The 15,409-nt window shown below is 55.8% G+C and overlaps 1 protein-coding gene across 39 annotated transcripts; it reads right to left on the bottom strand.

Annotated features, from left to right (window-relative positions):
- Positions 1-1,192: 1,192 nt before the first annotated feature.
- Sema6c (sema domain, transmembrane domain (TM), and cytoplasmic domain, (semaphorin) 6C) lies at positions 1,193-14,823 on the bottom strand. 39 transcript variants are annotated; one of them, XM_006501192.4, is made up of 22 exons: positions 14,531-14,802; positions 12,580-12,628; positions 11,972-12,116; positions 11,722-11,811; positions 10,730-10,904; positions 8,123-8,237; positions 7,767-7,830; positions 7,563-7,619; positions 7,143-7,244; positions 6,854-6,944; positions 6,537-6,656; positions 6,346-6,434; positions 5,862-6,079; positions 5,530-5,661; positions 5,103-5,255; positions 4,752-4,925; positions 4,346-4,492; positions 3,993-4,070; positions 3,854-3,909; positions 3,641-3,685; positions 3,357-3,452; positions 1,218-2,988 (listed from the first exon to the last, which is right to left on the bottom strand). In XM_006501192.4, the coding sequence occupies exons 5-22, from the start codon at positions 10,848-10,850 to the stop codon at positions 1,955-1,957; spliced, it is 2,892 nt and encodes a 963-aa protein (XP_006501255.1). In that variant the 5' UTR covers positions 10,851-10,904; positions 11,722-11,811; positions 11,972-12,116; positions 12,580-12,628; positions 14,531-14,802; the 3' UTR covers positions 1,218-1,954. The 39 variants fall into 39 exon arrangements, 36 of the variants coding, with proteins under 36 accessions (NP_001258953.1, NP_035481.1, XP_006501255.1 ...); XM_006501197.4 differs by having other exon boundaries at positions 14,541-14,802; NM_001272024.1 differs by lacking the exon at positions 11,972-12,116 and having other exon boundaries at positions 1,193-2,988; positions 14,531-14,823.
- Between the last annotated feature and the right edge of the window lie 586 nt (positions 14,824-15,409).

The following is a 15,409-nucleotide window of genomic DNA, read 5'->3' as shown; positions in this document are numbered from 1 at the left end:
TCTCAATGGCACACATGTGGAAGGAAGTGGGATGATAATTTTAGAGAGTTCTCTTTCTACCATGAGCTTCTGGTAACTAAACTAGGCAGACAAGCACTTTCCCTGCTGAACCATCTTGTTCTCTCTCTTCATCTTTTGAGAGAGACTAGCGAGAGTACAGAATTCAACATCCTTATGCTCCATTTACAGATGTACCCTGCCCTAGCTATCATGTTTTGAAAAGGTTAATCAGCCAGGTGACTGAAAGAGACACCCCTCGTAACTCAGCACTGTTGAGGATACAAGCAACCGCCCATCATAGTTTAAGGTCCCCAAGGAGGAATAAACTGAACCTGACAAGAAAAAAAAAAGAAAAAAAAAAGAAAAAAGAAAAAAAGCTCCAAGCTGAGAGATGTTAAATTCTGAAGGATCCTTAGCCAATTTGCTTAAGCTTAACTGAACTGCGTTAAGAGACATTCGAAGGGTTAAAAACCTTGGCGGATGGGGGGGGGGAATCTCTAAGTCGAACTCATAATACAAAGGGAAACTGTTTAGTAAAAGCTGACCACAAAGGTTGGTGTACACAGCCTAAACTACGGGAGGCACCACCATCTCAGGATTTCTCTTTCACAAAGCATTTGCACATTATAGTACTTGAGCCTCTCGATCCTATTATTTCAGATGAGAAAGGAAGCTTAAGGCAGTTACCATCCCAAAGGTAAAGGTGAAGAGGTAAACAATACATTTGGAACTATTGGCCAAATTGTTCTCAGAACTCTCAAGCAACAGAGAACTGGCGGCATGTTCAGCTGCAGGATTTGGTCGGACCTCTAGGAGGCGCCAACGGGAAGTGGCTGGAGCAGGGCAGATAGTGTCGACACGCGCCTGCCAAATTCCCTCAAATCCTCCAGCGCTGCCAGCACCCACCAGAGGCTTTAAGTGGTCCTAGCGCCAGGGTGGTGGGTGGGACAAGAGTTCCGGGTCACCCTCCCTTTGATACCCAGGATACTCTGCAGCCAGAGTCATGGCGCACCGCGATGGACACACTTTAGTCGCTCTAGCCCTGGGCTAGCAAGCAACTGGAACTGCCCCTTAGGGAACCAACTGCTGGGGCAAACCCTCACCTGATACAGGGCTCATCTTCTGCTGGCTTTTGTTGTTCTGCTTTGCAGCCTACCGCTCACGCACCCCAAATTCTTCTAAGCCAAGTTCTCTCTCTAGGACAAGACTTGCTGATGTGAAATTCAAATCACGCAGCAGCTTCGTTTTATTTCTCCAAAAGTTCCCTCTCCCACCCCAGAGTGTAGGCCGTGGAAAGGTGCCTGACCTCTATCCAGAAACGTGCTGAGCGCCTTCCCCGGCACCCCCAATCAGTACCCACTGCTCTCCTGGGCCCCGGCTCAGCCCACACACACCAGGTCTTTGATTGCCTCCTTCAGGAAACCTTTCCTGATTAACCCCGGTGGGACACCCGCCAAGCCAATTGCTCCGGAGAGACTTGGGGGCCGAGCTGCAGTGGAGGCCGACTTTCAGGAGCACGGTTACCCAGAGGGCCGGGCGCCGCGCCCTCCTTCCCCTCCCGCACCGCGAGGAAAGTCAGGCAGCGGCTTGGGGACACGGCTGTATTGGGAAGCAGGGGGCTCCTACACAGTAGGAGGAGGCACGTCCCGGCCCCGGGAGGCCCGAGGACTCTACACAGCGCGCGGCTCCAGCCCCGGCCGGCCCGCCCGGGGCTCAGTCCGCGGGAGTCCGGAGCGGCGACTTAAGGCAGCGTGGCTGGAAGGGAGCGGGGAGTGGGAGTCGGCCAGGTCCCCTGAAATGCTGGCGCTCCGAGGGGCGAGTTCCTCGCCAAAGGACAGGGGAAAGACAAGTCAATAAATAAACCGAGGCGAGAGGGGGGGCCCCGGGAGAGTCTCGGAGTCCGGGAAGGCCAGCGGCCTCCAGCGCCTCGACGGGCGGGCGCGAGCAGCTTCCGTCAGAAGTTGAAATGACCACCGTGCGGGGCGGGCTGCGGCGGGGAGGCGAGGGGCGGCTTGGGCGACAGCGGAGACTTCACGTCCACCCTCTTCAGGGAGCGGCCGCGATGGCCTTCGGGCCGGCCCAGGTACAGGAGGTGCCTCCCGGGCCCCCCGGAGTACCTGGCCGGGCCTCCCGAGGGCACTCGCGTGAGCAGGCCCGGGGGCGCCCGGTGTGTGGGAAAGGGCAATCGGCGGCTGCCGCCGACACCCAGGCGCGGGGCTGGGGCCGAGAGAGCAGGCCGCCCGCTCGGGGCAGCGCGCTTGCCTTCGGGTGGCACGTCGAGCCTGAGCGGCGGAACGCCATCCCGCGGCATCGGGCTGGAGTCCACGAACAGCGAGGCGCCGGGCTCCGAGGCGGGCGGCCGGGAGGTGAACGGGGCGGAGGCGAGAGGTTCGCTACCCTTCCTGGGCGGCTGAGGGCCGTGCAGGTAGCGCAGCAGTTCCTCCAGCGTGGTCACCTCTACCGCCTGCCCGGGGCAGCCAGGGGGCGGTGGCCTCACCAGCACTCGCGGTGCGGGCCCGCCCGCCCCGCTGCAGCCCCGTGGTGGGCGGCCTGGGCCCTCCGAGGCGTTGTTCCCATTCTGGTTCCATTCCCAGGGGCCCCCGGAGGCACGGAGGTGCTTCACGGGCAGCTCGGGCGTCGTCTCCGGCGTGGGTAGGCAGGCCAGCTCCGGTGGGGATCCGCCGTCGGGCGGAGGCAGGAAGGTAGTGTAGAGCTGGGGCGTTTGCGCTGCATCTCCATCCTTGGGCGGAGGCGGGGGCTCAGGACCGCCACCGTGCAGCCGGGCCAGGCTGCGAAGGGAGAGGGGGCGCGGCAGCCCCGGGGTCTCGATGTCCTTGCTCCGACGGCGGTTCGCGCGACGACAAGCACAGGACACCAAGAGACCGGAGACTGAGGCGCCCAAAGCGAAGGCCGCGGCCACACAGGCCAGGAGGAGTGGGATGGGAATGGATCGGGAGGCTGAGGCTGGGGAAAGGTCCCTGCGCACGCCTGCTGACCAAGAAGGAGGGAGGAGTCTCAGCTTTAGGGTAGGTGATGCACAGAACGGGCACAGGTGGGGCCAACAGCAAGTTTTCATTCTGCCTCTCAGCTTCACTCCACACAGTCTCAGGATCCCTAAACACACGGGCTAGAGCACTGGTCGGGGGTATTCCCCGTACCAGTTGTAGCCCCTGTAGCCATGCCAAGAATAACTGCAAACTGCCTGTGCAGGACACTGGCTGGGAAGTCCAGCTGTGGTGAAGGGAGGTTCCAAACAGGTGTTAGTGGGCATCAAACACCAATCAGTACCGGGCTTAGAACTCTGAGACTCAGCAGTTCCACACTACAATACTGTCCCTCCCAGATGACCCCCTTACCCTGTGTGTGAGCTCCAAGAGTGGAAGACTGGGGCCCTTGTTGGGCATCACTGGGGGAACTGGGGGTCTCAGGGGAAGGGCCAGGACCCAGAAGCACTGGTAACAGAGACCAGGTCAGAGCCAGTGAGACGTATGCTCTCCACCAAGAGCCCCCCCACCCCCTTTGGAACCCAGGAGTCCACAATTCCAGAGTCTCATCTGACTGTTCAAGGTCTGCTTATAGCCCAAATGGATTTGGTTGTGTAGGCCAAGAAAGGGAACAGGACACTGAGGCCAGAACTCACCATAAGCAGAATCTCCAGGGCCAGACTGACTCCCGGTCGCTCCATCTATGTGAGGGAGGGTGAGAATGAGGGAAAAGGGAAGCTTCATGAGGAATGAAGGAGGTAACTGGTACAGATGCTGAGAAAGACAAATGTCCAAGCCTGGGATGTTGTCAGTAGCCATCACAGTCATATGTAACTTTGGCTGCAGCTGCCGCCGTCCCTTGTGTTTACCTTGGCAGTCACCGTGCTCTGTGGATTCCTGGTTCCCAGTCAGATCGACATCAGTCCTAGAAGGAAGAGGAGGTAGCACACTATGGCCCTACACTTGGCTGTGCACTCTCCTCAGGAGGCCCAGGGGCTTCTCACTTACCCACCAGGTCCCCTGATACTCATGCAGCCTCTGGATCGATGCCATCCACAGTATGGGTCCAGAGAAGCCAGGCAGCTCCTAGGGGAAACTGAGCTGTGTGAGGCTGCTACCCCTCCACTCACCGTTACCCTCTATTTACCCTAGCTTATGAGAGAGAGCCTCCCCCGTCCCCCAGTATTTCCATCCCATCCACTTCAATCTGCTCCAGACCCTCGTGGCTGCCTACTTCAGACTACCCAAGGTGCCCACCCTCTCCTCCATTTCCTTGCTACCCTCAAGACTTGGGGATTTTTCTGAGCTCCTACTAACCCCGAAAGTGTAGCCAGGCAGCATGGAACTTAGGCTCCTCTCACCTCTGACATGCTCCATGCCGGGCACACCGGCTGAGAGAGAGGTAGACGATACATCCAGGAAAGGCCACAAAAAGCCTGTGACCCTCAGTGTCCAGCTCCAGCCCTATGATCCGCCGCGCAGCTCGGGGTGACCGCTTCCCACTGCACCTAATTTGATGCCATAAGCAATGAGAATGGGGACAGCGAGACTGCCTGACCCCATTCGAGTCACTGGCAAGAAAGATGTGATAGGTGGAGAAGATGCACAGAACCACTGAGCACAACCCATGGAACCACCCTGCCCAACAGTGGAGCTTCTCACCAAGTCCCTTTCCCTACCTCAAGCCCCTAATTCTGCCAGCCAACACTAGAGTACCCAACCTATTCCCCCATCGCCATCACCCTCCTGCCCCCATGAAGCACTCACCGGGCATGGCTGTAGGCATCAATCTCTTCCAAGACGATAGGCTCAGAGCCCAAAGACTGACCCCCTGGAGGTAGCACCTTCAGCACTGTCCCATCGTTGGAGCCAAGAAACAGGACAGTAGTATTTCTGTGGGGACCAGCCATTCCGTCCACAGCTACCTGGGTCAGCAGGGCCCTGGAGCGACAGGCTTCAGGTGAGGACAGCTTGTCTAATGAAGCTTGAGCACTCCCAGGAGCACCGAGATGCCCTGCCTCCCATCCTACTGCTTCATAGGCCCTCACCCCAGTGGGATTCGCCTCATGGACCACACAAGAAAAAGAAGGGCTTGGCGAGGGCAGGAGGCGTGATTACCTGCTAGTCAGAGTGAGGAGCGGTTGATGGGTGGCGGGTGGCACAGCAGGATCCAGCAGCGGGTGTGCCTTGATGAAGAGCAGGACATCATCAGGTAGGTCTTGAGAGGAGGAGAACGAGGCAGCTGCACCCACACCTGCACAGGACCCTGGCCTGGTGGGCACATGGGAAGGGGCAGCCTTAGGGCAGAGAACTGATGTTAAGCCATGTGCCCCGCCCCCTGCCCCCCACGCCACCTCCAAGCTCTCAAACATGGCTGGCTACCTTTACTTCCCTGCAAGCAGGCACACTTGCACCATTTCTTCCCTCCCCTGTTGCAGCCTCTTAGTCCAGCCCATGCTTGTCCTTGGCCACAGTGACCTCCTTACAACCCAACATTAAGAGCAGGAATTGCTTCTGCCCCCAAAAGCCACTCCATACTGGGTACCTGGGTGAGGGGACCTTGTCCTCAGACACAGGAGTCCAGGCCCCATCCAGACTCCTCTGCTCCTTGAACTTGCCCTCAAAGCCACGTTCAATATCATCTAGGTAGAAGGCGCAGACTGCAGACCCAGGAATGCTGAGGGAGCCAGAAAAGATGCAAGGTAGATGTTGACAGGGACTGCACAGCTCCTGCCAGGTAAGAAGTGATAGCTGCCCTCTGTGCACCACATTAGAGGGGCAGCCTCGGGGGGGGGGGGGTGGCCAGGGCAGCAAACTGGCCTTGCTTGAAGCTTCCTCAGTAGGCATGAAAAGGGAGTGTGGATGCTGGGTACCAACCTATTGGTCTGAGTAGTGAAGACCCCAAAGAGAGCGGAGCGGCCATGCAGGTTCACAGGCCCAGTTAAGGACTGTAAGACGTCAAAGTAGAAGGTAGAGTCCCCAGGGACAGAGCAGTTGAGCCTCAGCTTAAGGAAGGATGTCCAGTGGCGATCCAAGGCCCGAGGTGAGCCACCCATGTCACGTTTACATACCCGGGCTACCCTGGAAAACTGCACCTGAGAGAAGACAGTGAGAGCCACACGTCAGCTGGTTGAAATGCACAGTGAGATTTAAGAGCTCCAAGGGACAAATATCAGGGTCACAGCAAAGAAAAATGATATAGCAGGTCCCTCTGGGCCGAGATAAGAGCTGCAGATGCAGAGGTGTGTGGGGAGGAGTCAAGATTCCAAGGAATTTGTTTTCAAGATTAGGGCCGGCCAAGAACGTTCCTCAGGAGCCAGGAGAACTGTCCAGCATCCATCCCTGGTGCCCAGCTCCTTACCCTCCCTAAGCGGGCATCCTCCACAGAGACTTCTCGGAAGAAGAAGTAGACGTGCTCTCCATGCTCCAACGCATAGACAAAGTGTGGCTCTGAGGCAAAGTGACAGGAAAGGGTATCCATACCTGCTCAGAGACTCAGCCCCACACAGTCCTGGTGTGCCCCAGGCAGCCCAGCCCCCAAGCATGACTGACCTCGAAGCCACTTGGAGTCATACTTTGCAGAACGGAGTGGAGGCTGAGGTCCAAGACTTCTGTAAACTACAGCATCACTGGCCTGGAAATCTGCTGCTGTGGCTGAGTACAAACTGCCCTCTGGAGAGATGAGGGGAGTGGGGTCACAGAAAGCTCAGAATCTGCAGCTTGTCTCCTACTGGTGTACACAGATATCTACCTAGGCCTGGTCCCAGCCCCTACCTCAACCCTCCACTCAAGGACATTGGGGAGAGATCAAGGTGGGAGAGGAACTCCCTCCAGCCACATGCCTGCCTCTTACATGCCCAGGAGCACACCTGCAAAGATGGCCACAGTGGACTGGGTGGCATCAAAGGGGCATCGAGCCTGCCCACTCAGCTCCTCACCCTCCTGTTGCAGAGATGTTATCTGGGAACAGGAAGCAGATTCCTGTAACCTTGGGGTCTTAGAGTCTGGCCGTACAGTGCACACCCACCCATCTCCTTCTCCAGCTCCTCTGCACTCTTGCACCCCACGAATGCCCACTCCCATTCCCAGATGCCCATCTCTTCCCATCAAACTGAAAGCTTATTTTAGATTCTCCTCCCAGTCCTCTTCCCTCTGTACCCCATAGCTGCGGCACATAGGGCTGAAGGAATTTGTTCCACAGGCAAGAAGTGTCTGCGAGTTCCAGGGAACAAGAACACGGATGTAGTTGTAGCATTCGTCCTAGAGAACCCAAAATTCTAGGTCAGTGACAGGCCTGGAACTGAAGTTAGGGGTCACAGAAAGTAACACTACTACTTTTGAGCCAGTCAGAGCAATGTGGCTAAGTCTCAAGCTATTAACTAGCCCTCAGCCTCCAGCAAGCTCTCTGGCCTCTCCGAACCTCCCTTTTCTTTTCCTGGGATATATAAAGGGAACTAAAAAGGATGAATTCTCTTCCCTTTGGGCTGGGATAGATAGAAAAGGAGTAAGAAGTAGTCATGGCGGCGCACTACCTGAAGGCAGTCCTCGCCTTCCCTCCAATTACACTCCACTCCTCACCGTCAGCTTTCCCCGGACTGCACAGTTCTCCATATCTTGACTCCTCCATGTCAGAAACTGCAGGAAGAAGAGAGGCCGTGTGGCACCTGGACCCCTCCTCGCATCACGGCTCCTCTTTAGGTGTCTTTTTCAGCCCCCGGGACCCCGTTACACCTTTCCCAGCTTTGACTCCCTGCCTGCACCTCCTCGAATACAGCCCCTCACCTTGTTGGGCACCAGCCCCTCCCCTTCTTCTTGGGCTTGAAGATCGAAGGAGAAAACGTGATCCCTGAAGGGTAGGTAAGGAGGGGTCAGGGCTGAGCAGAGGCACCCTGCCTGAGCTGCTTAGCCCCTCCTTACCCATATTCACCAGCTCAGGGCCAAGCCACACAAAGTTCCTGATCCCTAGCCTCCCCCTCACTCCATGCCTTGGCATATGTTCTCTGGGTCCAAGCATGTCCATGTCCCATGGCTTGTGCACCTGCATGTGTCCCCTGCAAGATGCTGCAGTGGCCATGCAGGTCCCATGTCTGCCCAGGATCATGCATGTCTGCCCCACAACGGTGCCTCGGCCATTTTACCGGGCAGCCACAAGCAAGGTCCGGTTCAAGGTCAGGAATCTCTGAAAGTCCAGCCCAAGTTCCGCAGCCACAGCATCGTCCTCCAGGCCCCGGAACCAGGATGATGGAGAGGCACCTGGAGGGTACGGTGGTATACTGAGCATGGCAGCTGAGATGATACGTACTTCCTACCAGATGGAACTCAGCCACGAAGAGAGGCCCAAAACCTACTACTAAAAACAGTACCCGAAGCTAGGCATAGTGTTGCACACCAGCACTAGGGGAGGCTGAGGCAGGAGGACTGCCAAGAGTTTAAGGCCAGACTTGGTTACATAGCAAGTACAAGGCAAGATGCTATGTCAAAAGGAAGAGGCCGGGCGTGGTGGCGCACACCTTTAATCCCAGCACTCGGGAGGCAGAGGCAGGCGGATTCTGAGTTTGAGGCCAGCCTAGTCTACAAAGTGAGTTCCAGGACAGTCAGGGCTATACAGAGAAACCCTGTCTCAAAAACAAAAACAAAAAAAAGAAACAGGATGTTGAAATGGCTCTGAGGTTAGAGATACTTGGATACTTGCAGCCAAGCCTGATTACAAAGTTCACATAGTGGAGGCAGAGAACCAATTCCCAAGTTGCCTTTTAGTCTTCACTCATCCACTATGGCATGTACACTCCCCCCAAATAAAAACTGTTAAACAAACAACAACAAAAACACCATAACAGCATTTCACTTTCATCAGATACTGTGAGTCATTTGAATGACTTACCTTCCTTCATAACCTTATAGGTGGGAGTTCACCTTGGCCCCATTGCAAGGCTTAGTGCACTGAGGGATTTACATGACTGCCATGTAGGCGGCAGGGCCTGCTCCAGAGTTGAGCCAAGTTCCTTCTTAGGACCGACCACCTTTGTGTTAGAAAGTTCCTTTCAAGGGGCTGGAGATGGCTTAGTGATTAAGGGCATGCACTGCGCTTCCAGGGCCAGAGTTTGATTCCCAGCTCCCACATCAGGTGGCTCACAACCACCTCTAGCTCCAACTCCAAGCAACCTACCTCCTCTGTTCTCCTTGAGATTAAAACATCCATTCTGCTGGCCAGCTCCATACGCAGGGAGGTAAATAACAAAACAGCTTCAAGAACTCCCTGAAACTGACCAGATTCAGTTGGCCCTTTCCCTGTCAGAGTTAATAAAAGCTAGGGTCCCCCTCAGAGGACATGAAGCTGAGCTGCAGAGAAGAGACTGCCTGGAAGAGGCCAACTGAGATACCTGAAAAGGACTCTCCAATAGGTGAGCTGCCTGCAGGCTGTGTACTGTGCTCCCAATTCCAGCTTACAAGCTAGTGCCCATACTGGAGTGGGCTTTGGTGGTACAGCTGTCTCTGAGTCATTTCTGCTCCTGTAAGTAACCCCTCACCCATATTTCTGTAAGTACCCCCAGTAAAACTTCTCAGTTCACCAAGTTTGACTTTGGTGGTATCCATATTTGGCCTCCCTATCTGGGTTCAGTAGACGTGTTCCATCTCCCCAGGAAAAGTTTTGTCATACAACAGCTCCTACACACACACACACACACACACACACACACACACACACACACACACTCATACATAATTAAAGCACCTGCTTCTCCTACCCCTCTTCGAATCCCCCTCAAGACTTTCAACACTTCGCCATTGTGACCAACTCCATTGTCTACCTGTTCTGGGCATAAAAGCTTCAGGTATTGGTGTTGATGAGGGAACCCAGGGTTCACAGATGATTTAACAGAGAGAGTGCTGGGATCTGCGTCAGATGTAGTATTTGCTAGTCTTATCTGTCCCCCAACAGTCACCCCTAGTAGCCCAACTGAAATAAATATAAATCCAACATCTAGAGCACAGGTGAAGGATTTTTCTCTGAAAGGGTAGATTTATGGTTTCTGTCATAGTGAGACCTAGGCTCTCTGGTAGGCAGAGGAGAAGTAAGGGTTTTGGGAACCACTGGCCTGGCACAGGACTCCACTTTGTAGCTAAGAATAACACACAAACATAAAGTGCTTAATCTGGACCAGACAGTGTTCTCAGGACTGTGCCTCATTTGCGTTACATCTGTCACCTCACTTAATCTCTGAGTAACACCACGAGATATAACACTATGGTTATCTTCCTTTTATTGATGTGGAAACTGAGGCTAAGAAAGGTTAGATAACACGAATCTAGCGAGCAGATGAGCAGGGTTTCATACCTGCCGTGGTTTGGTGTGGCTAAGACCTTGCACTCCTTATGTCTGTCTATTGAGACAGGCTCTTGCTATGTTATGCCAACTGGCCTGGAACTCACTACAGAGCTCAAGCTGTCTTCAGAGTTGTAGCAGTCTTCCTCCCTCAGACTCCCAAGTGCTGGGATTGTGAGCATGCAACCATCACGTTCAGCTAGAGGTCACATCTTTAGCCGCCTAGCAACACTACCTCTGAGTGAAGAAATGCCCAGGGATGAGAAGCGTGAGGTTCCAGCTCATCCCACCTGTTTGTTCCCCTTTGCTTGGCCATTCTCTTAGCTTCCCTAAGACTGGGAACATCCTCACTCCTTGCCTCTCTCTCATTCTCTACTTGCACCCCCCCCCCCCAAGTGGGCAAAGTGGGTGGAGCACTCACCTTGAAGGTCAGAGGTCAACAGAGGGGTGGGGTCCTGGGGAAAGGCAGCCTGGGCTTGGGGGAGCGATGACAGCAACAGCAGCAGGAGCAGCAGGGGCATGGAGTGGGGGGCACGGGGCATCCTGTGCGGGGCAGCTCACGCCCCAGGGGGTACCCCCTCACCCATGTGCCGGCCCTGGAGTAAGGAGACAGAAAGGGGGGGAAGGGACTAAGTTCTCTCTACCCTTGTTGCAGGCAGACTCCTCCCCAGGTCTATCCCCAGAAGACCCTATGGGGTGGGGCAAAGAGCCATCTCTGCCTCACTCCCAGCCAGCTGTCACTGTCTGTCACTCAAGGCCCTTCCCTCTCCAACTGGCCCAAACTGGTTGGTGTGCTGCCTGCTGGTGTGACCCCAGGTAAGGACAGCACAAATCCTCTGCCCCTCCCAGCCTTTCTTCCTCTCTCCTGCCTAGGTCTGGGACACTCAGTAGGTGACACCTCCTGGCCCCCCTTGTGCTAACCCCTTCTCAGCTATAATTAGACACTTAAGCCTTAAAATTATAAATAGTGACTCCTTGGCACTTGGAGAAGGAAGAGGGCACCAAGTCTGTTTCCCCTCCCCTCACAGACCCCCACAGCACCCTGGGAGTGCTGTAGGCACTGCGCCCAGGCAAAGGCAGCTGTGCGGCAGCCATGGTCCTGTCTAAGGCTGAGAAAGAACAGAAGGAGAGGGACAGACAGCCTGGGGGTCACTGACCCAGCCGAAGCTCATACTTCAGGGGCCGTTCCCATGGCTGAGGAAGAAGCTGGGCAGGGAGGGATGGGGTGTGCATGGAGGGGCTGTCTTAGCCAAAAATGAATCTGCATCAAAGCCAGATCAGAGGCTAAATTTAGCTCTGGCTGCAGCTGTCTCCTCGACCACTGGGCCCCCTCCCAGCCCGGAGCCCCCTGTTGCCTCCCTGGCTCCTAAGAACCAATGCATGCTCTCATCGTGGGGAGAAGAGCAGACCCACCCCCTATGCTGAACGAAGGATAGAAAGGACGGGTGAGAAGAAATGGCTGAACGTGCCCCGCTCTCCCCTTCTTCCCTCATCAGGCTGCCTCTGAAATTGAAATATAAATAATTCAATGACAGGCAATTGTAGCCCAAAGTCCAAGAAAAGATGGATATGGTGAAAGGGACGGTGAGACATGTCTCCTTCCCACCCAGCAGCCTCCCCCAGCCAGCTGACCCTGACTAGACCCACTGCAGGAGGTGCGTACCAGCTTCCTGCCTTCCCTTGGGATTGAAGTGAGGTGCTGAAAAGACTCCATTAATCAGGTCAGGGAGCTAGGAGTCCTTTCTTTTGTGATAGATCACAACAAGCCTTAGTTGTCCATTCCAAGTCTTCTAGAGTAGACTCTGGGCCTACAAGGCAAGCCCTCGTCCATCTCTCCAATAATTTCACTCTGGAAGCCAGGACCCAAGTGTCCACCCAAGCCCAATCTAGCGTCACTGGTGGGAAGGTTGACGTCAGGTGGAGCCCCAAGAGAGCTGGAGGAAGGGGCAGGGTAGAAACACCTAATGATGACCCCCCCCCTTCCCCAGAGGCAGAGCCCTTAGCTACCTAAGGACCCCTCCCTTGAAAGGCCAAGTCTTTCTCCCTCTCCCAACCTATGTTTCCGGGTGTTGGTACTCCCAGAAGAGAAAGGGACACAGCTTGCCTCCTATGCTCTCCTACCAGCCCTCAAGTTGCCCTGGGCAACTGCTCTCTTCACCCTGGAAACAACTTTGGTCTCTGGCAAGTGGGGAGAACAGCGGGACCCTCTTCCTGGCCTCTGGCAGAGCCTGCCTCTATCCCCTGTGCTTAGGAGTTGTAGCCTTTCCTTACCTGGGGTGGTGGGTCCTGTGGGGATGAAGAGGGATAGGAGCCCTCTGATCTAAGGGAGGAAGGGACAAAAGAAGAAGGGAAAAGACTAAATCACATCTCCCTCACCACATCCTTTAAAAGTCAATGTGCAAATCCTGGGAAAAGCTGTTGAAGCCAGTGTTGGGGAGATGCTAAGGGGAGTGCATTTTGTTTGGTTACAAAATGAGGGCAGCTTCGCACCGGAAGATATGAGGGTAGCTTTTGGCCTTTAGCCAGAAACTCCTGGAACTGCAGGACTAGTGTTGGGGAAAGGGTTGTCTGGGAGTTGTGGGGCCTGATGACCACTCCCATGTTAAAACCTTCAGACTCCAACAGCCTCCTGCAAAAGCTCCCTAGCTAGGGACAATAGAGGCTAATTTGCATCTAATTTGCATGCTCTTCATTTCCAAGCAAATGCTCTGATAGCAAGTACCCTCACCCCCTTATTTCCTCAGAGAGCAAACAGTGCTTCCCTCCTACCTAATCTCTCACACTAAGGACCCCCCAACACATGCTCACTTTCAGCGGGGTTAGACCAGCCTCTAAAAACACTCGGTTGGCCTTTTCCTTGGCCCACTAGACTCGAGTATGATACATCTTTAAGAGGGCTTCCCATAAGCTGTTTGGGGGAGCAACATCTGGGTGGCTCCCATCCAATCCCTGGCCTGGGGACAGGCATGCTGTGACCTGGAGAAATCCCAAGGAGAGACCTGGCCATTCTTTCTCCTTTTAGGTCCTCCCCTTGATAGAAAGATGAAACAGCCAGCCCCCCTTCTTTCCTCTTAGCCAGACAGCCACCTCTGGGGAGTGGCCGAGGTCATAGTCGGTGTCTAGAGGAGCAGGGGAAGGAATAGGGAGGCAGGCCGGGGACAATAGCAGGAAGTCATAGACATGGTTGCCCACCCCTGCCCACCTTCCTCAGGAGGCTCAGGAGGTGCACCGAGCCTCAAAATCCTTTTACCCTAACCTTCTCTCTCCGTCCCAGGCTTTGTACTTATCCTCCCTCCCACCCACCCCCAACGTGGATAAACCAGGTGTCTGGAGCTTCCCGTGCGCCTAGCTTGAGACGGGCCTGGGGCCAGGGGCTCGACGTGTCTCCCCTTCACTGGATCCGGGGCTCCGAGGAGGGGCGGGTAGCAGCGTCTGGGCCGGGACCGGGTCCCAGAGCCACGTTAGCGGGAGGAGGGGCTGGAGGGGCCTGCAGGCGCAGATCAAGTGGGAATGAGATCTGGGTTTGGGGGACGGAGGCGGGTCTCCCAGACTAGGGAAACAGGACTAGAGGCTGGAATAGCCGAGGGCGGGCCCTAGGCCCGCGCGGAGTGGGTAGGTGAACTAGGATGCTGTCGCCAGGCCCGCTCTCCTCCGTGGGAGACCAGTCTAACAAAGCCCAGGGCGGAATGAGGTGAAGCGTGGAGGTGAGCGCGGGGAACGATGCTTCTCCCTGGCCCGGCTCCTGGACTCTTCGCCCAAGCCGACCCCTCCCCCTAGGAGTGCTCAGACTCCAGCCTGCACAAGGACAGGGAAGCAACCCCGACACCGATGTCCAGAAGGACTTGTCCCCCTCCCAGTCCCCGCAGGGGTGTAGAGGTCTACTTCTCCATAGGTCTTGGAGCCTCAGTTTCCCGAGGGAGAGGCAAGGTGCTGGGCTTCCCACCCTCTGCATTGTGCGCGCCTCAAAAAAAAAAAAAAAAAAAAGCCCACCCCTTCCTTCCATGACCCCCAATCTTACGGGACGCGACTACGACCAGTCGGAAAAGAAGCCTACACCCTACGCCCATCAGTGCAGCTGGGCTCGGCCACGGTCCCCTCCTCCTCCACGCACCCTAACTCTGCCAGGCACAGGACGCGCTGGACCCACTCGAGTCCCTGTGACACTTAGGAGCTTGACCCTCTCTTGTAGCGCTCCTTTCCCTCCCTATAGCTACATCCCTACCCCAAGGTACTTGCTCCGAGATCCGGGTCAGCAAGGTCCAGGGAGCAGCAGGCGGCCCCTAGCTCCGCGCCTCGCAGAGTTCGCAATCCGTGGTTGGGGCTTCGGCAAGATGTGACGAACGTCCGTGCTTAGATTTAGACTCCAGGGCACTGTCGGGTTACAAGAGCCTCGGGTCCGAGTACGAGCCCCTATTCCCGCCGCAGATCGGCGGAGGAAAACAATGCGACCGCCCGGGGCTCTGGGCTCGGCCCCAGCCGCCCCGCCCGCCTCCCAGCCGGGCCCGCCTCCGGTCCGCCTCTCGGGCCCGCCGCCCAATGGAATACTAAGCGGCGGGATAGACACTGCCTCCTTGCCACCTCTTCACCAATAATACTACAAGAAGGAGGGGCGCCGAGCGCACGGTCCACCCAGAGCTAAACGGAGAGGGTGAGCCTGAGACCAGAGTCAGGCACGAGATGGAAAGACCCACGGACAATCTCTGAGACGAGGACATAAGACACACGCACACAGACAGGCTGGTAGAAAAGAAGTCCCGACAGACAGAAGTGTCACAATCAGGAAGGAAGACAACACGAGAAGAGAGACAGGAAACCAGGGGGCCTCGGCTGGGCTGGGCTGTCAGAGCCTGCGCGATCCTCCCTCACTTCCATCAACGACTTAGGCGACCCTGCTCTCATGGGAGTCTCCTGCCTTGTCCCTCCGCATTCTCCTTCCTAAGCTTCTGTCTGTGTCTCTTCTGCATCTCCGTGTGATTTCTCTGGTTCATATTCATCCTGACCCCAATAAGAAGGCCTGCATGTAGTTTAGGAGGCCTAAGAAGCGAAAGTATCCTCCGACTTATCTTGTGCCCATCATCTCCCCACCGACCTCCACAGTCTG

This window comes from Mus musculus, chromosome 3 (genome assembly GCF_000001635.26).
Source record: "Mus musculus strain C57BL/6J chromosome 3, GRCm38.p6 C57BL/6J".
In the NCBI taxonomy this organism is placed as follows: domain Eukaryota; kingdom Metazoa; phylum Chordata; class Mammalia; order Rodentia; family Muridae; genus Mus; species Mus musculus.
Note: the sequence above shows the minus strand (reverse complement) of the source record. Positions and strands in the feature narration are given on the sequence as shown.

Excerpts from the sequence above, each read along its gene's own strand:
- Sema6c (NM_001272024.1), bottom strand. The coding sequence starts at position 10,850 with ATGCCCCGTGCCCCCCACTCCATGCCCCTGCTGCTCCTGCTGCTGTTG. Across the intron at positions 7,831-8,122 it reads ACCTTGCTTGTGGCTGCCCG|GGATCACGTTTTCTCCTTCG; the intron begins GTAAAATGGCCG and ends CCTACCCTTCAG. Across the intron at positions 4,493-4,751 it reads GATGCCTACAGCCATGCCCG|GTGCAGTGGGAAGCGGTCAC; the intron begins GTGAGTGCTTCA and ends GCATCAAATTAG.